At 41.6% G+C, this 24,463-nt stretch overlaps 1 protein-coding gene and 1 long non-coding RNA gene across 2 annotated transcripts; one reads left to right on the plus strand and one right to left on the minus strand.

Moving 5' to 3' along the window:
- The first annotated feature begins 3,656 nt into the window (after positions 1 to 3,656).
- LOC106604949 (uncharacterized) lies at positions 3,657 to 4,237 on the plus strand. The gene is made up of 3 exons (XR_001328764.2): positions 3,657 to 3,699; positions 3,849 to 3,967; positions 4,117 to 4,237. It is a non-coding gene; the product is annotated as an uncharacterized lncRNA (long non-coding RNA).
- A 3,600-nt stretch (positions 4,238 to 7,837) lies between these two features.
- On the minus strand, positions 7,838 to 22,743 carry LOC106604950 (stress-70 protein, mitochondrial). Its single transcript, XM_014200110.2, has 17 exons — positions 22,414 to 22,743; positions 21,235 to 21,293; positions 21,044 to 21,131; positions 20,732 to 20,913; positions 20,298 to 20,422; positions 20,106 to 20,179; positions 15,626 to 15,732; positions 13,924 to 14,086; positions 13,724 to 13,816; positions 10,466 to 10,675; positions 10,153 to 10,380; positions 9,941 to 10,045; positions 9,727 to 9,844; positions 9,525 to 9,619; positions 9,284 to 9,376; positions 8,979 to 9,119; positions 7,838 to 8,803 (listed from the first exon to the last, which is right to left on the minus strand). Exons 1-17 carry the CDS (start codon positions 22,492 to 22,494, stop codon positions 8,714 to 8,716), a joined length of 2,052 nt encoding a protein of 683 aa, XP_014055585.1. The 5' UTR covers positions 22,495 to 22,743; the 3' UTR covers positions 7,838 to 8,713.
- Positions 22,744 to 24,463: the final 1,720 nt, after the last annotated feature.

Below are 24,463 nucleotides of genomic sequence, written 5' to 3' on the forward strand. Positions count from 1 at the left end.
CTCCTCGGCACCATAGAATACATGTTCCGTAATGAATTGTGGGATAGCTCTGTACCTCCAAGAAATGCGGTCTATTACTGCGTTCATGTATAATCGGAACAAGGAAACTCGGAAATGTCCAACTTTCTAACTGGTCCACATTTCCGTGGACTATTGGTACGTTCAAGACAACTGGGAATTTGGGAAAATAAGAGGTCAAATCATGACTTCAGTGATCTTCAAGTCGGAAAATTGGAGCTCTAAAAAGAGTCTTAAGTTCCCGAGTTGGAGCTCGTTTTTTCCCGTGTTCCCAGTTGTCTTGAACGCACTGAAGTCAGAGATTTCCGAGTTCAAAACAACTGGGAACTCGGGAAAAAAAAGACTTCCGAATGGGAAACATCTTTTGAACGGACATCCAACCCTGAACGCCCCATAGCATATAGGCCTACCTCCAATAAATGTAACCAGCTGTAGCTAGGTTTCGATCAAATTAGCAATAGATTTTCATGCAAATATTCTAAAATCCACATAAAAAGAATATGCTGCAGAGATATTTTTCCATCAAATGATTTGTTGCAGATAAAAGGCTGTGCGTGATGTACCAAATGCAAAATACATTTGCATTTTCAACTCTGATGGTTTTCTCACAAAAAAAAATGTGGTATTATATACACTGAACAAAAATATAAACTCAACATGTAAAGTGTTGGTCCCTTGTTTCATGAGCTGAAATAAAAGTTCCCAGAAATGTTCCATACTCACAAAAAGCTTATTTATCTTAAATGTTATGCACAAATTTGTTTACATCCCTGTTAGTGCGCATTTCTCCAAGATAATCCATCCACCAGACAGGTGTGGCATATTAACAAGCTGATTAAACAAATGCACCTTGTGCTGGGGAAATAAAAGGCCACTAAAATGTGTCAAACAACACAATGCCACAATGTCTCATGTTTTGAGGGAGCGTGCAATTGTGCCCCGTGGTGGGGTTATGGTATGGGCAGGCAGGCCGGCAGGCATAAGCTACAGACAACAAACACAATTGCATTTTATTGAAGGAAATTTTAATGCACAGAGATACAGTGACGAGATTCTGATGCCCATTGTCGTGTTATTCATCTCCCGCCATCACCTCATGGTTCAGCATGATAATGCAAGGCCCCATGTCGCAACGATCTGTGCACAATTCCTGGAAGCTGAAAATGTCCTAATTCTTCTATGGCCTGCATACTCACCAGACATGTCACCCACTGAGCATGTTTGGTATGCTCTGGATCGACGTGTACGACAGCGTGTTCCAGTTCCCGCCAATAACCAGCAACTTCGCACAGCCATTTAAGAGGAGTGGGAAAACATTCCACAGGCCACAATCAACAGCCTGATCAACTGTATGCAAAGGAGATGTGTCGCGCTGCATGAGGCAAATAGAGACCCACAGTGGAGGTGTCATAATACCCATGAAACCTAGTGTAACCAATGTAAAATGGCGGTGGTGCGCGCTAATAGCATTTCAATCAGTGACGTCACTCGCTCTGAGACTTGAAGTAGGGTTTCCCCTTGCGTTGCAAGGGCCGCGGATTTTGTGGCGTGATGGGTAACGATGCTTCGTGGGTGTCAGTTGTTGATGTGTGCAAGGGTCCCTGGTTCGAGCCCGGGTTGGGGCGAAGAGAGGGACAGAACCTGCACTGTTACACTAGCAGTCAAACAGAAATGGTTCCAATTGTTTTTCCACCATTCATTTTTCCAATAAGGGATTTTACAAACACTTAAAATAAGGTCTGTTTCGTGTAGGCTTACTGTGACGTTTTGATAACCATGTATATCTCTCTCGACGGGCCTCCCGAGTGGCACAGTGGTCAAGGCACTGCATCGCAGTGCTAGCTGTGCCACTAGAGATTATGGTTTCGAGTCCAGGCTCTGTCGCAGCCGGCCACGACTGAGAGACCCATGGGGCGGTGCACAATTGGCCCAGTGTCGTCCAGGTTAGGGGAGGGTTTGGCCGGCAGGGATGTCCTTGTCCTATCGCACAGTAGCGACTCCTGTAGCGGGCCGGGCGCAGTGCACGCTGACACGTCGCCAGGTGTACAGTGTTTCCTCCAACACATTGGTGCGGCTGGCTTCCAGGTTAAGTGGGCATCGTGTCAAGAAGCAGTGCGGCTTGGCTTGGTTGGGTTTCGGATGACGCACGGCCTCTCCCGAGTCCGTATGGGAGTTGCAGTGATGAGACAAGACTAACGTGGATACCATGAAATTGAGGAGAAAAAGGAGTAACAAATAAAATAAAAATCAACATACACATAAAAATGATCAACATACACGTCTATTTACTCTCAGATTCAAAAAGGCTAATTAGCACAAACGTAGACATCATGCAAGACTACAAATCCCTGCAAGCTCCTGCACGTCATCTCTAGCTGACACCTTTGCTAATATGTATTGTGTCAACATAAAACTTGCACGAGACAGTTCACAGAATTGTCAATTTAAAGAAATGTAGCCAATTTATTCACAACTACATTTAGCTGTGAATAGATAGTTATTCCAGAGATTCTTACCTTTGCCTCGATTCGGCTGTCTCACCCAGATCATGGCATTTGTAGTTCTTTATGATAGCCATATTATCAGCTAATTAGCATTTCATTTTTGTGGTGTAAATACAGGTAAATATATTGATAAAAGTCACCTTGTCCTAGAGAGATTTATTATCAAAACGTCACATCAGGGTAAGCCTACACAAAACACAGCCCTTATTTTAAGTGTTTCAAAAATCCCCTATGGGAAAAATTGTGAAGAAACGATTGGACAGCAAGGTTTTAATGGGTAGTATGACTCGTACTCTATAGTCACATCAGATTCTGACTGATTTTCTGATCCACGCCCCTACCTTTTTTTTAAAGGTTTCTGTGACCAACAGATGCATATCTGTATTCACAGTCATGTGAAATCCATAGATTAGGGCCTAATGAATTTATTTTAACTTGACTGATTTCCTTATATGAAAAATGTAATCTTTGAAATTGTTGCATTTATATTTTTGTTCAGTGTAGTTTAACTTTCTTTGGCTTTTACAAACCAACAGTCTAGCTTGCTAGATAGCTAGCGAGTTAACTTAGGTGGTGAAGCAAGGCGTTGTTATGTTTGTATCTGTGGGTGAGGGGTAGGTAGCCTATTTCAAGTACTACTTGACTTGTAGCTACTTTAGCTAGTTGTATTAGTTTGGTCTGGCTTTTTGAGAGGTTTCAGCGATCAACTGATTAGCATCCTCTTGAGTCATGAGTTTGCTTACTGTACTATGGGAAGACATTGATCTGTTTTCTGTTACCCTCTGGACAGCAGATCATTAGTATAGCTAGTAGGCAAGGTTATGTAACCTTATTTAGTCCTACCTCCTATGGTGGGTTTTAAATTAAATGGTATTCACGTTTGTTTTTTTTTAGGTACAATTACTGTTACGTTATTGATGCCAAATTGCAAACCTTATTTGCACCTTCTGTATTCAAGAACCAATGGGTGTGCCTGTCTTATCACCTCTTAACTAGGTAAACTGTTTCAACCTGGAACACTATTCTTCTGCTTTGGTCTGTTTCAGTCTGAAGGGTTTTGTCCCAGCCCATCTCTAACACCTGACTTAAATAATCAACATAATTAATCACTGAGATAGGCTGATTTGTAATAATGTATGAGATGGGCTGGAACAAAAGCTTCAGATCTTCTCCATGTGTAGGCTATTGCACTGGACTGTGTGGTGCAGTCTTTCATATGTGTAGTAGTTTGTTGCATCATATTTCTGAGTTTTCCATTTGTGTCAACTTTAAACTCAATCTAAGCCACAGACTAACTTCCTCCATTTTTGTACTTGATCTTTATAGACACAGACCCAAAGACATTCAAACAGCAAGCATCCCAAGTCTCTAATGGTCCCAATACTGGTTGATGTGCAGGCCTAAGTGAGCACACACTAAAATGGACCTACAGCTGTTGGTTGGGGGTAAGATTCTTCCATCATTCACACACAGTAGACATAGTATAAGCCACCATGTTGTCAACAAAATGCTGTCCTCAATTCTTTGTTTTGTATTGTGTAAGGCCCAATTTGTTAAAATGCTGTGATCACTCATCTTTAATGTTGTGATTCAGACACACGATGAGCATGATTTGAATGCTGCAACTGAGACTGAATGACGTTGAGGGACACGCGCTGAGACCCCGAGTGTGACTGGACATGGGCCGGGTATTTGTGACAACGACCTACAAGGGGTGAAAAAGCACAGCAACAACCACTTATGTTTATTCCATCCCTCTAGCTACCCCTTATTCCACACTGTGCCTTTTATTCTCCATGTTCCCTTAACTTCGGACACTTTGGAACTCTCCATCTTCTCTCAATAAACCCACCCTGCCTATACTGGTTCCTTCACTTGTTCTTCCTATCTAGACTCAGTAACACATTTAAGTGTTGTGGTGTACTGTTTTTGCGAGCTTTTTTTCCCCCCACCTGTGTAATGCTGTCCTGCTTATTCTGGGATTCAGACTGAATGCAGTGGTAAATGTGCTTCTCACAATTGACAGCAGCAACATGGACCTGTTAAATTGACAAGATGAGTGTTGCCATAACTACTTTAGGCATGGCTTCCATGTTTTGAGTATGTTAGATGATTTTCTCATTCTGCTGGAGTTGATCTAGTATTTTAACTTACCCACCAAAAATCACAATATGCTGTTTTACATTGTTATTTGTGCTGGTCTAATTCCTAAAAATGAAAAGCAGAAGAATCTGTCAGCTCTGACATAGTAGTAATAATAGATCATATGGTGCTTTGATGCCACATGTTTGACATTGATTAATTTTATTTATTTCAAGTCAGCTGTTTATTGTATTATGTATATTGTTTAAGAAGTCTAAAATAGCAAACAATGTAATTGTTGGAGTTCAGGAGTTTGACTTGATTGACGCGTGACTAGGTGCATTCTTGTCAAATAAATATGCTTATTTATACATGAATATAGATCTGCAATGAGTTACTCTGGCTTTGAATCTGCAACAGAACACGTCAACAAATTAGTTCTGAATTAATAAAGCAGTGCATTCCCGACTCCAGGAATTGAAATAGTTTGTCGGTCATATAGTTGGCATTAATGATAAGGGATTAAATGTAGAGGATCTGGTAAAATAAAGGTATGTTGCTAATATCATCTAGGTAGCTAACGTTAGCTTGCTAACTTCTATGCAAAAACGAACCTAGTATTCGTTGCAAATTGTAAATCTGACTGCTACTAGGACAGTATTTTGTACAAGACACAACCAATTGCATAAAAAAAGCTAAGAAATATTAGTTTAAAATATGGAACAGTACATTAAAATGTTCCACATCTTTCATTTTGGATCAAGGTAGCTATAAGCTAGATAGCTGACAGCAAAGGTGTCGGCTAGAGATGATGCAGGACTTTGCAGACTTGCGTGATGTCTACTTTGATGCTAATGACCTTTCTTTTATACATAATCTGAGCGTAAATGGAGCCAAATATATTGATAAACGTCACCTTGTCCGAGAGAGATTTACACGGTTATCAAAACGTCACACCAGGGAAAGGGTACATGAAACAGACCTTTCTTGAAGTGGTTCTAAAATGAATGTTAAAAAACCCCGATTGGAACCATTTTTGTTTGACCGCTAGGCTTTATGGGTATTATTTTTATTTGTCACATGAGCTGAACACAACTGGTGTAGACTTTACTGTGAAATGCTTGTTTACGGGCCCTTCCCCAACGATGCAGAGATTACAAATAAAATAGTAACACAAGGAATAAAATACACAAGAATGGAGCTATATACAGGGAGTACCAGGTGGCATCCTATGATGGTGCCATGTTGAAAGTCACTGAGTTCTAAAGTAATGCCATTCTACTGCCAATGTTCAGCTATGGAGATTGCATGGCTGTGTTCGATTTTATACACCTGTCAGCAACGGGTGTGGCTGAAATGGCGCAATCCCCTAACTTGAAGGGGTGTCCACATACTTTTGTGTATATATAGTGTATGTACATGAAGGCAGGGTAAAGTGACTAGGCATCAGGATAGAAAATATGAGTAAAATAAACAGAGTAGCAGCAGCAAATGATGCGTGTAAAAGTGTGTTGTGTGTGTGGGAGTGTCAATGTAGTGTGTGTATATGGTGTGTGCATATATATAGTGAGTGTGCGCAGGATCAGTGCAGATAGTTTGGATACCATAAATTGCTAAAAAGTCAATATTATGGCTTGGGGGTTGAAGCTGTCTCGGAGCCTGTTGGTCCGAGAACCGATGCTAAGATACCATTTGCTGGACAGTAGCAGAGTGAACAGACTATGGCTTGGGTGATGGAGTCTTTGGCAGTTTTTCGGGCTTTCCTCTGACACCGCCTGGATAGCGGTCCTGGATTGGAGGTAGCTCGGCCCCAGTGATGTACTGGGCTGTCTGCATCACCCTCTGTGGATCTCAAAAACTAGACTTGGATCTGCATTAAGTAGTAATATCTTTCGCCACTATTGTCTTACAACACAACGGATAGCTCGAACCAGTCATGATAATTCAACAATACATAATTTTCAAGTTTCTTTCCAGCAAATGTCTTAGTTACATGATTGTATAAATAGCAAAGGAGTCTTGAAGTTGAGGGTGCAGTATCTATGAAGTTTAGCAATGAGGACGAAAACAATCATAGTTCAGCTAGCCAGCTAGTTATACAAGGAATACCGGGAAAAAACTTTGGGACAGCGTATAGCTAGCTATGCGCACTAGTCTAATTCCCTTTTATCAAGGGGCCATAGTTCATGTCCAGAAGCACGTCTTCGACTGCTCCTACAGGTTTGGTTAGGTACTGCAGTTTAACTGACGCCCGGCCCAGAAAGACAATTTCCATAGATGGCCACATAGAGATGTCAGATTTGAACATTCCTAGTAAGACACTTTAGTCATCACATTTGTGCACAAAGCATCCATTGAATTATTCAAATAATTTTTTCTAAAGGACGATTTTTTTCCAATCACGCACAGCCAAAGATGTCATCAATGCTCCCTGTGCACGTGATGTTGGTCCATATAAACTAGATGCAAGCCGGATATACACTGTCCATGAATCGGCATATGCAAACGTGAGTTATAAGAACTGGAGACTATGTCCAAGATGTCCACCCGTTGTTTTGAAGGTAATATACCCATATGCTGATTCATGGACTGTCTATATCCTGGTTGCATCCGGTTTATATACACATCACATACGCGCCAGCACTCACAGGGAGCAGTGCATGGAGCAGTGCAAGCAGCAATGCATCCCCCCAAAAACATGGCAGACAATGGATGAATATAAAATGTTAATATCTTCGGCCGTGAATGAATTTTTTTGGGGCCTCAAATATTTCAATAATTCAAATGGATGTTTTTTGCACAAAAGGTGATGACTAAAGGGTCTTATTACAGTATATATATATATATATATTTTCTAATCTGGCCATGTATGGAAATGCTCTTTCCAGGCTGGGTGTCAGTTAATCTGCAGTATTGAAGCAAAACTGTAGCAGTCAAGACTGTGTTTGTTGACCGGAACCCCTGGTGATTACATTGAAAACGGTTTGACATATTGGATGCAATCTTCTATTCTTATTATACTTCAGATTACACATTTAAGGAGAGCGAATCCAAATACAACCCTGAAATCAGCTGTAACTGTAAGTAGTAAAACAAAGTTTAAAAGGATGTTTTGAGTGAGCCTGAATACAGAAAATTGTGAAGTCACTTCCGGACATGGTAGACTTCTCATCACCATGATTGCCAAAAGGCACAAATTCCTAATTTAAAAGGAGACCAACACAAAACCACTATTGAAATTTAGAATTTTATTAGAAAAACGAGACCACATTTTCACTCAAATATTCTCCAAACAACCTCCAGGCTCACAAACCCACCACATACCAGACTTTCCTCCCCCCCTCTTCCACTTCAGTCAACTTTGTCTGATAGCTGTTGTGTGTGAAATGCTGCCTATGGCAAAACAATCTCCAGGGGAATGACATGCATTCTTAAAGTGAGATGTTACTAATGTGCATCCTCATCCAATTACACTCATTGGTATAGTCCACATTACCGATGTAAAAACAAATGTATCATATGTAGATGTTTATTTGTATGCAAAGTATTCTCTCCCAGTTCAGACCCATGATAATGTCAAGAAGAATGAGCCAACTTGGGGCTCCTCTGTACTGAAAGGAATATCAGCATTTAAGGATTCAAATGTCTAATAACAGAAATAAAAGGATACATCTTTAACCACACCTATGTGGCTTTACATATCACTGTACATACATATATATACACACAGTTTTCATAGACCAGATAGACTTGATAAACAGGATGAAGCTAGAGAATATCCAAGCTTCTTCTATTGCATTTCCACTGGAGTCATCAGTTGACCGGACAGAAGCAGAGCTACATGTACAAATTAAACCCAAATGGCATCACGGTAGGACAAACAAATAATTGCTATAAACACAGATGCAAATAAATGTTTTTAAAATGGACAGGATATATTGTTTTTGACAATGAAATTACGAAGGGGTGGAAGGACATACATTATATTTTACTGCAAAAACACAGTATGTGAGAATTACTTGAAGGCAATAGCCGCCGTTCAGAACACGTCTACGCTCCCAAGCCCATCAGTCCATGTTCCCATTGTCTCCATGACAATCTCAAAGGTTTTACTGCTGGCCTTCCTTCTTCTCTCCAGCTCCACCTTCAGATGATGATCCAGAGCTGTTGCTGCTGTTGCCTTCCCTCTCTGACGCCATCTGGGAAGAAATGGACAAATATTCAGTTAATAAATAATATTTCAATTTACCCATTGTAAAAATGTATGTTGGGCTCTTGATTGACAAGCTAAGCAAACAATCCAGGCTTATTCCAGGTTATTCCAACTGTTAGAACTGCAAGTTACGGAAAGTAGGTAAGTGTTGAGACAATTACCTTCTTGTAAGCAATTTCAAAGAGTTTGAGTGATGCCTGCTGGAGGGTGGTGGCAGCCTGTTTAATATTCTCGCCAGTCTCTTCGTCCTTCCGTGACAGCAAGTCTCTCACTTTGGTAATCTCTTCCTTCAGTTTGTTGCACTGAAAGATGGGGGAAGAAAGTCAAATACTGGGACTATGGAATTTCCTGATATTTGGGATGTTTCAGATGCATATCTGTTGTCAATTTTGTTGTTCAGTGTCCTCGGGTTTTTTGAAAAGCCCTTTAAAACCAATGTATTAATATAATAAAATGTCCGACATGCCTCATCAGCAGGGAGCTGATCCTTGAACTCTTCCATCTTGGACTCAGTGTCATGGACGATGCCCTCGGCCTGGTTAACAGCCTCAACACGGTCCTGGGCAAAAACAAACGGATTCAAGGCCAACTGTCAGCATTCAGTCACACGGTCATCAAAACACAATTCCAGCTGGGAGTAGCCTGCAGTTAATGTAACTAATAAAAGTTTAATGGATGCTTGATGAGAAGAACATTTTCAACCCTACCTTTCGCCTCCTGTCCTCCTCGGCGTACTTCTCTGCATTCTTAACCATGTTCTCAATGTCATCCTTGCTGAGGCCACCAGAGGACTGGATAACAACTGGAGAAGTGAGGGGAAAGGCAGTGTTAGACAAAGTAAATTCATACTATTGAACACCTACTATAAGTTAACATGTATTTCAAGGGCAGGTTGTTAGATGATCTTACTCTGCTGTTCACGGCCTGTGCCTTTGTCTTTGGCAGACACGTGCACGATTCCGTTGGCGTCAATGTCGAAGCAGACCTCGATCTGAGGTACGCCGCGTGGGGCAGGTGGTATTCCAACCTGCATGAGAGAAACACCAGTAAGACATTAGTATCCTTCAGAGACCTAAAAGATACTAAACTTAAAGTGTAAGTATGAATCAGCTAGGACACTTACCAGAGTGAACTGTCCCAGGATCTTGTTATCTGCTGCCATCTCTCTTTCTCCCTGGCATACTTTGATCTCCACCTGGGTCTGGCCATCAGCTGCTGTAGAGAACACCTAAGCACAAGGAAAAATGCATCAGTACCACTGATGAAGTATATACAATTAATATAAGTTTCACCAGACTGCCTCAGACAGAACGAAATCTGATATTTGTCCCTCACCTGGCCCTTCTTGGTGGGAATGGTTGTGTTCCTGTTGATAAGTTTGGTGAACACCCCTCCAAGGGTCTCAATACCAAGAGACAGGGGCGTGACGTCCAGAAGGAGCACATCAGTAACATCTCCAGCCAGCACACCTCCCTGGATGGCAGCTCCAATGGCCACAGCCTCATCTGGGTTGACTGACTTGCTGGGGGCACGGCCAAACAGGTCCTGGACTGTCTGCTGGACCTGGGAGAGAAGACAACAGGATGGGTGGTCAGAGGGGCAGAGCATGATGAAGAGGTGGGATAGAACCAGGGAGAGATCTGCTCACCTTGGGCATACGAGACATACCACCGACCAGAAGCACCTCGCCGATGTCCCCCTTGGAGACCTCTGCATCCTGCATGGCCTTCTGGCAGGGGGCCACTGTCCTGCGGATCAGGTCAGACACGATGCCCTCAAACTGGGAGCGGGTCATCTTCATGTTCAAGTGCTTGGGGCCAGAGGCATCCATGGTCAGGTAGGGCAGGTTGATGTCAGTCTGTGGGAGAACCAAGGATCTATGAGTGTTCATCTTCACTGAAAAGGGGGTAACCTACAGTGAGCTCCAGAAGTATTGGGACTGACACATTGTGTTGTTTTGGCTCTGTACTCCAGAATCTTGGATTTGAAATTATACAATGACTGAGGTTAACATGCAGATTGTCAGCTTTAATTTGAGGGTATTTTCATCCATTTCCGGTGAACAGTTTAGAAATTACCACACTTTGTACATAGTCTCTTACACACACCCCCCCCATTTTAGGAGACCAAAGGTATTGGGACAAATTCACTTGTGTATTAAAGTTGTAAATCATGAAGGGTTTGGTCACATTCATAGCACGCAATGACTACAAATTTATTGGATGCATTTACATCTTGTTTTGGTTGTTTCTGTAGTCGAATTGTCCCTACCCTGACCGACAGTCCCCTCAGCAACAACCATCCCCTGTCCAATCCCACTCCAGCAGAGGCAGGACTCCAGCGCCTTCATCACCTTTAAATACCCACACCTGTCACTAACCAGTGTGGCAGACCTTACCGCAAGTGTTTTGTTACAAGACACCTTTTCTCTTGTAACCCTTTGTGTATTTTTTTATTTTTATTTTTTGTAACCCTTCACTAATATTATTATTGAGATTCATGTACGTTTGTTTCCTTTGCATCCTTGTTAACCATCCCATCCTTACATCCTCAACCTTATCTTCAACAATTCAACTGAAATAAATTGGGCAACAGCCCTTTGAACTCCAAACCCCCATTAGGGTTTTAAGATGTACACAACCACGATAGCCCCAACTCAAACCAACAGTTACAGCAAGGTAGTCCTTTTATCACAACTCTGATCAGTTTACACATTTCAGATTGTGCCCAATAGAAATTTTTTATAAATGTCATTCGAGTTAGTTTTATTGTAATAATAGAATGTTTCTAAAAACTTCTATACTGGGGAAAAAAAAAAAGACTTTACCGAGTTAGTTCATAAGGAAATCAGTCAACTGAAATAAATTAATGTGGCCCTAATCTATGGATTTCACATGACAGAGAATAAAGATATGCATCTGTTGATCACATACCTTAAAACAAAAAAGTAGGGGCGTGGATCAGAAAACCAGTCAGTATCTGGTGTGACCACCATTTGCCTCATGCAGCGCAACATCTCCTTCGCATAGACTTGATCAGGCTGTTGATAGTGGCTGGAACATCGTACACGTACATCGTACACGTCGACCAAGAGCATCTCAAACATGCTCAACGGGTGACATGTCTGGGTATGCAGGCCATTGAAGAACTGGGACATTCAGCTTCCAGAAAATGCAACTGTTCGTTTTCCATAGCTTAAGCCTGCCCATACCATAACCCCACCATGAGACAGTGTTCACAACATTGACATCAGCAAACCGCTCACCCACACGACACCATCTGCCCGGTACAGTTAAAACTGGGATTCATCCGTGAAGAGCCCACTTCTCCGGCGTGCCATTGAAAGTGAGCATTTGCACACTGAAGTGAGTTACGACGCTGAACTGCAGTCAAGTTAAGACCCTGGTGAGGATGACAAGCATGCAGATAAGCTTCCCTGAGACTGTTTGAGCAGAAATGTTTCAGTTGTGAAAACCCAGTTTCCTCAGCTGTCCGGGTGGGTGGTCTCAGATGATCCCACAGGTGAAGAAGCCAGATGTGGAGGTTATGGGTTGGTGTGGTTACATGTGGTCTGTATTTAGGAGGCCTGTTGGCCATACAGCCAAATTCCCTAAAACAACGTTGGAGGTGGCTTTTTGTAGAGAAATTATCTATTCACAAGAGTCTGCACTTTTATCACAGTAATTGTATAATTTTAAATCCAAAGTGCTGGAGTACAGAGCCAAATCAATGTGTCACTGTCTCAATACTTGGAGCTCACTGTATATCAGTCTTACATACTATTACAATCTCCATATACACATCATCTTAATTTGGTGTTAAGGTTTACTCAAGCTCCGTAGGGCTGGGCGATTTGGCCTAAAAAGCAGAACTTTTGTTGGCAATTTTATGGCCAATTCACGATATACTTAAAAAGTTCTCTAAATAAGATGTTGTACAATCAAAGGTCAAATATTCTGCATTTCAAACAGTCCGCAATAATCTTATGAATTCAGGGCTTGTGAAATTATACGTAGGCTAAATATAAGCCTTCCACAGGGGTTGATATCTATACAAGCATTATAGTCTGTTTTTTACCTCTACATAGTGTATAATACACAAACAATAGCCTAACTTTGCTGGGGGACAATAGGGAGATTCGGGATCGAGATGCAGGTGGGAAAACAGTGCAGTCTTTACTTCATGCCATCTTGGCTGAGCAACCATGTCAAGCACAGGGAAACAGACTCTCAGAAGAGGAATGGTCTTGTATTTTTGTTTAGCCAGTTGCTTCTAATTAGCTGGGTGGCTATAGAGATTAGCCTTGAATCACTACGAGTAGTGCTGTGCAGACCAATTTATGGAGTGCTTATGGACAGCTCCCTGAAGTGCAAGAAGTATGACTGTTTTGACTTCTGCGGAGGCCGCATTACGGTAAATGCTATATGGCCACTGCAGAGCCTTAAAAAAAAAAGGGAGCATGCAGCCACAGCAGAAAGAGTGAAAAATATGACAACTAGTTGATTCTTACAATACAGACATTTGGAATATCGCGCACAACCACATTTGAATATCGCCAAGCCCTAGAACTCTGCAATGCATGTTTGTTAGCCCTTAGAGTAGGGCTGCCCCAGAGTGCAGGCACAGCAGCTCTGCTACAGCTCATCATCCACTAAAACAGTTGCTCTAATGTGGCCTGGTCCAGAAGACTTCCTCTCCCAGCAGTGTAGCTAGCTCAGGCATAGGGCTGGCCTGTACAGCCAACTACTGCTGTGGGATTACAGATTTTCAAATACAGACAGAGGGTCCAGGGACTGTATAAATTACAAACAAGTTACCTCTGTTGACAATGGTCTTGTTTAGACTAATCGTTAGCCTACCAAATAGGTAATGAGAGAAATGTCTGCTGTGGGATGATGAAACTCGCCTGCAGGGATGATGACAGTTCACATTTGGCTTTCTCAGCTGCCTCCCTCACTCGCTGCAGAGCCATGCTGTCTTTGGTCAGATCAACTCCAGACTGGAAAGAGAAATCAAAGGTTTGATCAAAATGGTTGGCTCACGTGAATATGGCAGATGCGCTTGGTCATAGAAAGGTGTGTATCCAGGATATCTCCCCCTTCTCACCTCTCGCTTGAACTCCTTCACAATGTGGGTTAGTAGGTGCTGGTCAAAGTCCTCTCCACCCAAAAAGGTGTCTCCGTTGGTGGACTTCACCTCAAACACGCCCTTCTGGATCTCCAGGACAGAGATGTCAAAGGTACCACCTCCCAGGTCATAGACTGCGATGCTACAAATCAGGGACAGGTATGAAATATGAGCCAAAAACACCTTCAGGCATGGATCAAAAAATGTTAGGGTCATGGCTAAGGTCTCATAAATTAACCTGTTGTGGTATAGGGGGCAGTATTTTCACAGCCGGATAAAAAACGTACCCGATTTAATCTGGTTACTACTCCTGCCCAGAAACTAGAATATGCATATAATTAGTAGATTTGGATAGAAAACACTCTAAAGTTTCTAAAACTGTTTGAATGGTGTCTGTGAGTATAACAGAACTCATAGGGCAGGCCAAAACCTGAGAAGATTCTATACAGTAAGTGCCCTGTCTGACAATTTGTTGTCCTTCTGTTGCATCTCTATCGAAAAAACAGCATCTGTGCTGTAACGTGACACTTTCTAAGGCTTCCATTGGCTCTCTAAAGCCGCCAGAAAGTGGAATGGGGTGTCTGCTGTCTCTGGGCAAAGTATAGGAGCAGAGTTTGTAAGTGGTCAGCCTGGGGACAGTGAGACTGGAGATGCGCAGTCACGAGACTTCTCCATTTTTTTCTTTCAGTCTTTGAATGAATACAACGTTGCCCGGTTGGAATATTATCGCTATTTTACGAGAAAAGTAGCATAAAAATGGATTTTAAACAGCGTTTGACATGCTTCCAAGTACGGTAATGGAATATATTTAATTTTTTGGTCACGAAATGCGCTCGCGCGTTACCATTCGGACCTGAACGCACGAACAAAACGGCGGTATTTGGATATAACTATGGATTATTTGGAACCAAAACATTTGTTGTTGAAGTAGAAGTCCTGGGAGTGCATTCTGATGAAGAACAGCAAAGGTAATCCAATTTTTCTAATAGTAATTCTGAGTTTAGGTGACCCCGAAGTTGGCGGATGTCGAAATAGCTAGCCGTGATGGCTGAGCTATGTACTCAGAATATTGCAAAATGTGCTTTCGCCGAAAAGCTATTTTAAAATCTGACATAGCGATTGCATAAAGGAGTTCTGCATCTATAATTCTTAAAATAATTATGTATTTTGTCAACATTTATCGTGAGGAATTTAGTAAATTCACCGGAGGTTTTCGGTGGGTATGCTAGTTCTGAACATCACATGCTAATGTAAAAAGCTGGTTTTTGATATAAATATGAACTTCATTGAACAAAGCATGCATGTATTGTATAACATAATGTCCTAGGAGTGTCATCTGATGAAGATCATAGGTTAGTGCTGCATTTAGCTGTGTTTTGGGTATTTGTGATGCATGCTAGTTGCTTGGAAATGGCTGTGGTTTTTTGTGTCTATGTACTCTCCAAACATAATCTAATGTTTTGCTTTCGCTGTAAAGCCTTTTGGGAAATCGGACAACGTGGTTCGATTCAGGAGAAGTGTATCTATAAAATGGTCCTATGTTAGAGAACTTTGAATTATGACATTTTGTGGTTTTAAATTTGGCGCTCTGATTTGTCACTGGCTGTTGAATAGTGTGAGACGATTTCATCCCACCTCCCCTAGAGAGGTTAACAGCAGTTTGTAGGGTTGTTGTAGTTACATTCTGTCCTGAGTCTTGTCCAAACCATAGGCCAGAGCAGCAGCAGTGGGCTCATTGATGACTCGCAGCACATTCAGCCCAGCAATCTGACCAGCATCCTTTGTGGCCTGTAAACAAAATTAGTTACTCAATACAAACATCAAATAAAATGTTTGTCACATGCGCCAAATACAACAGGTGTAGAACTTAGTGAAATGCTTACAAGCCCTTAACCAACAATGCAGTTAAGAAGTGTTAAGAACGTATTTAAAGTAAATAAAAACATAATTTAAAAAAAGAGCCACAATAAAATAGAGAGCCTATATACAGGAGGTACCAGCACAGAGTCAATGTGCAGGGGCACAGGTTAGTCGAGGTAATATGTACCGTACCAGTCAAAAGTTTGGACACGCCTAATCACTCAAGGGTTTCTTTATTTTATACATTGTAGAGTAATAGTGAAGACATCACAAAATTTTTTTTATTTATCCTTTATTTAACTAGGCAAGTCAGTTAAGAACAAATTATTATTTACAATGACAGCCTAGGAACAGTGGTTTAACTGCCTTGTTCAGGGGCAGAGCGACAGATTCTTGTCAGCTCAGGGATTCGATCTAGCAACCTTACAGTTACTGGCCCAACACCCTAACCACTAGGCTACCTGTCGCCCCAAGGTAGCCATGTGAGAACACATGGAATCATGTAGTAACTAAAAGTGTTAAACATATCAAAATATATTTGAGATTCTTCAAAGTAGCCACCCTTTGCCTTGATGACAGCATTGCACACTCTTGGCACTCTCTCAACCAGCTTTATTAGGAATGCTTTTCCAATATTCCTGAAGGAGTTCCCACATATGCTGAGCAGTTGTTGGCTGCTTTTCCTTCACTCTGCAGTCCAACTCATCCCAAACCATCTCAATTGGGTTGAGGTCAGGTGATTGTGGAAGCCAGGTCATCTGATGCAGCACTCCATCACTCTCCTTGGTCAAATAGCCCTTACACAGCCTGGAGGTGTTTTGGGTCATTTGCCCTGTTGAAAAACAAATTATAGTGGGACTAAGTGCAAACCAGATAGGATGGCGTATTACTGCAGAATTCTGTGGTAGCAATGCTGGTTAAGTGTGCCTTGAATTCTAAATAAATCACTGACAGTCACCAGCAAAGCACCCCCACACCTCCATGCTTCAAGGTGGGCACCACACATGCGGAGATCATCCGTTCACCTACTCTGCGTCTCACAAAGACATGACGGTGGGAACCAAAAATCTCAAATTTGGACTCAGACCAAAGGACAGATTTCCACCGGTCTAATGTCCATTGCTTGTGTTTCTTGGCCCAAGCAAGTCTCTTCTTACTGGCATCCTTTTGTAGCGATTTCTTTGCAGCAATTCGACCATGAAGACCTGATTCACTCAGTCTCCTCTGAACAGTTAATGTTGAGTTGTGGTAGTGAAGGAGACGGCAGGTAAACTACCACAATCAATCTGGTAACTAATGAACTTATCCTCTGCAACAGAGGTAACTCTGGGTCTTCCAATCCTGTGGTGGTCCTCATGAGTTTCATCATAGCGCTTGATGGTTTTTGCGACTGCACTTGAAGAAACTTTCAAAGTTGTTGAACTTTTTAGAATGGACTGACCTTCATGTCTTAAAGTAATGGACTGTCGTTTCTCTTTGCTTATTTGAGCTGTTCTTGACCTAATATGGACTTGGTATTTCACCAAATAGGGCTATCTTCTGTATACCACACCTACCTTGTCACAACACAACTGATTGGCTCAAACACATTAAGGTAAGTAATTCCACAAATTAACTTAAGGCAGACCAGTTAATTGAAATGCATTCCAGGTGACTACCTCATGAAGCTGGTTGAGAGAATGCCAAGAGTGTACAAAGCTGTCATCAAGGCAAAGGGTGGCTACTTTTTAGATTCTCAAATATATATTTTGATTTGTTTAACACTTTCGGTTACTACATGATTCTATATGGGTTATTTCATAGTTGATGTTTCCACTATTATTCTACAATGTAGAAAATAGTACAAATAAAGAAAACCCCTTTTGACTGGTACTGTACATTTAGGTAGAGGTAAAGTGACTATGCATAGATTATAAACAGAGCAGCAGCGTATGCCAATAGTCCTGGTAGGCATTTGATTAGCTGTTCAGGAATCTTCTGGCTTGGGGGTAGAAGCTGTTAAGAAACCTTTAGGACCTAGACTTAGCAGTCTGGTACCGCTTGCCGTGCAGTAGCAGAGAGAACAATCTATGAATAGGGTGGCTGGAGTTTGACAATTCTTCAGAGGGCATAGCAGGATTTCTTATAAGTATCCGGGTTAGAGTCCCGCTCCTTGAAAGCGGCAGCTCTACCCTTTAGCTCAGTGCGGAGGTTGCCTGTAATCCATGGCTTCTGGTTGGGGTATGTACGTACGGTCACTGTGGGGACAAAGTCATCGATGCACTTATTGATGAAGCCAGTGATTGATGTGGGGTACTTATCAATTACATCGGAAGAATCCCAGAATATATTCCAGTCTGCAAGCAAAACAGTCCTGTTGCATAGCATCTGCTTCATCAGACCACTTTCATATTGAGCGAATAACGGGTACTTACTGCTTTAGTTTTTGCTTATAAGCAAGCATGAATCAGGATAGAATTATGGTCAGATTTGCCAAATGGAGGGCGAGCTTCGTACGTGTCTCTGTATTAAAGTATCTGGCCATTAGGAACGCCACCTCTGGATGAGCATTTTCTTGTTTGCTTATGGCCTTATACAGCTCCTTGAGTGAAGTCTTATTGCCAGCATCGGTTTGTGGTGGTAAATAGAACGCTATGAAAAATAGATAAAACTCTTGGTAAATAGTGTGGTCTACAGCTTATCATGAGATACTCTGCCTCAGGCAAGCAAAAGCTAGAGACTTCCTTAATATTAGATTTCATGCACCAGCTGTTATTTAAAAACAGACAGACCGCCACCCCGTCTTACCGGAGGCAGCTGTTCCATCTTGCTGATGCACGGAAAACCCAGCCAGCTGTATGTTATCCATTTCGTTGTTCAGCCACGACTCGGTAAAAACATAAGATACAGTTAATGCCCCGTTGGTAAGTTAGTCTTGGAGCTCATCCAGTTTATTCTCCATTGTACGTTGGCCAATAGGACTGATAGTAGAGGCGGATTACCCACTCGTCGTCGGATCCGTACATGGCATGTTGTGTTCGCTTATCATTTTAAAAAGGCTAATTGATCATTAGAAAACCATTTTGTAATTATATTTGCTGAAAACTGGCGTACTGATTATAGAAGCAATAAAACCGGCCTTCTTTAGACTAGTTGAGTATCTGGAGCATCAGCATTTGTGGGTTCGATTACAGGCTCAAAATGGCCAGAAACAAAACTCTGAAACTCTATTCTTGTTCTGAGAAATGATGGCTATTCCGTGTGAGAAATTGCCAAGAAACTGAAGATCTAGTACAAAGCTGTGTACTACTCCTTTCACAGAACAGCGCAAACTGGCTCTAACCAGGATAGAAAGAGTGGGATGCCCCGGTGCACAACTGAGCAAGAGGACAAGTGCATTAGAGTGTCTAGTTTGAGAAACAGACACCTCACAAGTCCCCAACTGGCAGCTTCATTAAATAGTATGTGCAAAACACCAGTCTCAATGTCAAAAGTGAAGAGGCGACTCCAGGATGCTGGCCTTCTAGGCAGAGTTGCAAAGAAAAAGTCCTATCTCAGACTGGCCAATAAAAATAAAAGATTAAGATGGGCAAAAGAACAGACACTGGACAGAGAAACTCTGCCTAGAAGGCCAGCATCCCAAAGTAGCCTCTTCACTGTTGAGACGGGTGTTTTGCGGGTACTATTAGCCTTCTAAAATGATCAACTTGGATTAGCTAACAGAGCATGCCATTGGAACACAGGAGTGATGGTTGCTGACAATGGGCCTCTGTACATAAAAAAAAAAAAAATATATATATATATACACACACACACACAGCTACAATAGTCATTTACAACAACTATGTCTACACTATTTCTGATCAATTTGATGTTATTTAGAGGGACAAAAATGTGCTTTTCTTTCAAAAACAAAGTCATTTCTACGTGACCCCAAACTTTTGAACGGTAGTGTACGTCCGATATCGCTCTTTCCCATGCGAATGACGGTGATTTGGGCCTTGTCCGGTGTCTGAAGTAAATCCTTTGCGTCCGACTTGTTAAATAATCTTCGTCCAGTACGAGGTGAGTAGTCGCTGTTCTGATATCCGAAGCTCTTTTTGGTCACAAGAGACAGTGGCAGAAACATTATGTACAAAATAAGTTACAAATAATGCAAAAACAAAATAGGTTAGGAGCCGGTAAAACGGCAGCCATTATATGTACTGATCAGTTGAGAGGCTTGCTAGATCACCATTCTGTGAGTCAATGGCAAAGGCATAGCTTTTGGCCACCAGTGTGTTCCAGTCAAATGATTTAGCAGACAAAGAAAAGGCTCTTACCTGTCTCTGGGAGTCATTGAAGTAGGCTGGCACTGTGACAACGGCATTCTTCACATTGTGACCCATGTAGTTCTCTAAAACCAAGACAATTTTACAATGAGCAAGTTTTAGAACACAGGCAGGCGTAGTTGGGAACAGAATTGGCATGCTAGTTTTCCCCCTGGGGGCAATAAAGATTGATTGGTAGTTTACCTGCCGTCTCCTTCATCTTCATCAGCACGAAGGCACCGACCTGGCTGGGGGAGTATAGCTTTCCGTGGGCCTCCACCCAGGCATCACCATTGGAAGCACGGACAATTTTGTAGGGCACGTTCTTCCTGTAAAGCCACAACAATAACCATGTCATACATTCATCTCCAACTACAAAATATTTTACATTTACATTTTAGTCATTTAGCAGACGCTCTTGTCCAGAGCGACTTACAGTAGTGAATGCATACATTACACGCATTTTTTTTTACTGGCCCCCCCGTGGGAATCGAACCCACAACCCTGGCGTTGCACACACCATGCTGGCGTTGCAAACACCATGCTCTACCAACTGAGCCACAGGGAAGACTATTTTCCAACTAATGATGCGTTACAATGGCTAGTAAGGTCTGAGACCTAATTTAAAAAACACTCACAGGTCCTTCTGAACCTCTGCGTCATCGTAACGGCGACCGATGAGACGCTTGGTGGCATAGAGGGTGTTGTTAGGGTTGGTGACTGCCTGTCTTTTAGCTGGCATGCCCACCAGTCTCTCCCCATCAGCTGTGAAGGCGACCACTGAAGGAGTTGTCCTTGCTCCCTCTGCATTCTCCAGTACCTGTCACACAACAAACTATTCATTAACAGACTAGAAAAGGAACTATAAGAGGAGGATATCAAAGGGATCTAAGGTATTTTCATTACACAGGTCACACAAACATAAAATTACTGGTAAAACTTCAACCGACTTTTGCTTGTTTGCCCTCCATGACTGCCACACAGGAGTTTGTAGTTCCCAGGTCAATTCCAATCACAGATCCTTTGATCGCCTCCGATCTGTAAAACAATGTCAAATAGTAAGTAAAAATGCCAATAGCTGCTCATGGATGTTATAGGAATAAATATTGTATAGTAACGTTAAATAACTAACAATACTTACGCATAGTCACGTCTGGACATCGCTCTGAAAGCATCTTGTTGGAACCCATTCCAGCAAGCCTGGCAAAAAAACATTGATTAGCTTCCATGACTACTTAGTGAAATCTGTTTAACTTCTTCAACCAATATGAGAAGAAACTCAGTCTAGTTTCAATTCACACAGTGCATAGACATGATGCACAGTAATCCACATTTGGTATAAAGAAACGCAAAAGGTGTCCATTAGTGAAATAGTTATAGATAAGCGTGTGTAACATTATGTTTGGTTATGATATTTGAACATTATGAAATAGGACTGCGGTGTACTAGGGTGGGTGCACAGGGACACCACAATGAAGGTCACAGATGTTCTCTTCACATAAGAAAATGAATGACAGCCCCATTCACGACAAGACCGGTAAACTTCAGCAGCTTGCTAATGCTAACATTATCTTGCGCAATAAAGGAACCGTGTCTAACCAGCTAAAGGGCTTGACACCCCGCTTAAGTCAGTTGGAACCAACTCACTGGTTGAGGATTTAGCTAAAACACATTGAAATAACACGAGGTGGTTATACAAACATCCATGTTAGGTAACGTTGGCTTGATAGCATTAGCTTGCCTGAGAGGACTAGCCTCTGCTGTGGTCTTCAAATTCAAATCAGACCTTACGAGGGAAGTTAGCCAACTAACGTTAGTTACTTAACTTATCCCCACTATGATCGCCAATGAACATGACATAGTATGTTTAGTTCAGACGAAGGACAGATGAATGATAAATAAAACATCCTGGCTAACTCTGGCTAGCCTAAAAGTTAACTTGTTAGCTAACATTAGTTAGTTACTACTAGTTGCGTCATAGCTAACGTTAACTGACTAGTTCGTCTACCTGACCAGGCTAAAGCTGGGAACATAGTTAGCAAGCTAGATAATAATTTAACAGTTAGTTACCTACCATGACTTGACAATTGTTAACTAGCTAGTTATTCGTGTTATCCACTACCAGACGCTAGTTTACTAACGTTAGCTAGTGTGGTACCCAACGACGTTAGCTAACTGCGACATTTATCTAACGTTTTTAGTTAGCAAGCGAGCTAACGCTTAGCCATTAGTTATCCTACATTTCGTGTTACACCTATTGGAAACGTTTAATTAACCTAACATATTGGGAATTTTTGGGTGACAATTTTAACTGACTTACCTTCTTTATCAAGGAGGACACGCTTCTTGAGCAATTCGGAGAGGGGAGAGACCTTGAAGCTGTTCTTGCAACACTTAACATTTTTGACAATTCTGGTAGCAAGCTAGTTGGCTTTAAAATGGAGGCCGCAATGATCAAATCCAAACTGTTGAGCTTTTGTCGATTTGAGTGGGACCCGGGTATAGATATCTAATTTCGTTGGAGATATGCAATTTCCACGACAAATCTAGGAATATATTTAGCCTGTCAGAACCGGTATGGCAGCACGACTGCTCTCCAACAATGCAGTTGAACTTGCGATTTTCTCGAATTAACTGACACATGAGTTGTTCCATGCATTGAGAAACGGACCCATTTTAGAAACTTAAAGATTGCCTGAGTAAAATTACATAATTCAAAAATAAATTACAACGTTATCCAAGAATGATATTAAATTATTACAGACTATATACTTACAAAACACCTGTAGTTTATGTTTAGGGTGCAGTATAGTTATTTTACAAGATAAATTATGCTAAAACATAATCATGCCCAGACCGGGGCATCACACACCACTGGGCTTTTGAAGGTCATTTTGAAAAAGCGGTGAAAATTCTCACGTGAGTTTCATCAGCGATGCCGGCACATTACTGTTTTTGATGCCAGTGTCTCACATGATGAAACATCTCGCTAAATGTGGACAAAGTAGCTACATATTTAATTTATTTTGTATATATATTTTTGAAATACATTAAATGACCAAATAAAGGGATCAGTCGACCATTTTTCTCATCGGCATATTGCTACTCGCTTTTCTATTGGACTTTGCCTCTCACTCATGTCATCTGTTATGTCAATGCAGTTCATCAATTTTGCAGCTTACATCAATTCATTAATGTTTTTACCCCCTCTCTAATGTGGTGGCAACACGATTTTGGGTCCGGTACTGTTCAGTTTATATATTGTAACGATCCTGGGTTTATAAGCACGGATATCGACTGCCAATTTAGCATGTTTTGGGGCACAGTTGATAGTGTGCTGGACTTCGGGCTAGAAAGTTGAGGGTTCGAGACCTGCTCCCTGCCAGTTTCATTACATTATGTTACCCCTTGGCAGTGTTATCAGAAAGCACAGCATTGATTATCACTGCTATGCAGCTGATACACAACTTTACATTTCCGTGTCACCAAAGGATTTTAGCTCCAAGGATAAATTATTAGACTATTAGTGATTGAATTACTTGAATGGATCATAACTTCCAGCAGCTAAATCAAGACAGGACTGAGGTACTTATTGTTGGAGCCAAAGCACAGGGAGAGAATCTGGCTACATATTTTAATTCACAAGCAATAAAGATAAAACACCAGGTAAAAAAACCTAGGTGTTATTTTAGATTCTGAACTAAATTTTGAATCACACATTAGGAATGTGACCAAAATAGCTTTTTACCACCTGAGGAACATTGCCAAGGTGCAGCTATTTCTCTCAGAGGCTGATACAGAGAGACTCATCCATGCTTTTATTACAAGCAGGCTTGATTACTGTAATGCTCTCCTGTCTGGTTTACCCAAGAAAGCCATTGGTCAACAGCAAAACATACAGAATACTGCAGCATGGGTACTGACCAAGGTCTCTGCACTGGCTGCCTGTGAGTTAAAATACATTTTAAGATTATTCTATTGGTTTTTAAATCAATCCACAATTGTGCACCCTAATACATGTCAGACATGCTTTTACGTTATGTACCCAGTAGGTCCCTCAGGTCCTCTGGCACTGGCATTTTAACTATCCCAAAGCCAAGGACCAAGAGGCATGGAGAGGCAGCCTTTAGTTACCATGCCCTCAGCCTCTGGAATAGCCTGCCAGGGAACTAGAGGCAGGCTGAAACTGTGATAAACAAAAACACACCTTTTTAGCTTTGTTTTTCCTTAGGGTGCTTTTTAGTCGTTCAGTTTTGTTATTTAGTTTATCCTCTTGTGTTTGTGTAGTAAATATTTCCGTTTTTATAACTTTTTTCCTGTAATGCACATCGTATTGCATTCAATGTCTGAAATGCGCTGTATAAATAAAG

Source organism: Salmo salar, chromosome ssa05 (genome assembly GCF_905237065.1).
Source record: "Salmo salar chromosome ssa05, Ssal_v3.1, whole genome shotgun sequence".
Classification (NCBI taxonomy): domain Eukaryota; kingdom Metazoa; phylum Chordata; class Actinopteri; order Salmoniformes; family Salmonidae; genus Salmo; species Salmo salar.

Coding starts and splice junctions, on each gene's coding strand:
- LOC106604950 (XM_014200110.2), bottom strand. CDS start 22,494: ATGTTAAGTGTTGCAAGAACAGCTTCAAGGTCTCTCCCCTCTCCGAAT. Junction 21,294..22,413: donor TGTCCTCCTTGATAAAGAAG/GTAAGTCAGTTA, acceptor TTTTTTTGCCAG/GCTTGCTGGAATGGGTTCCA. Junction 9,620..9,726: donor CACAGGCCGTGAACAGCAGA/GTAAGATCATCT, acceptor TCACTTCTCCAG/TTGTTATCCAGTCCTCTGGT.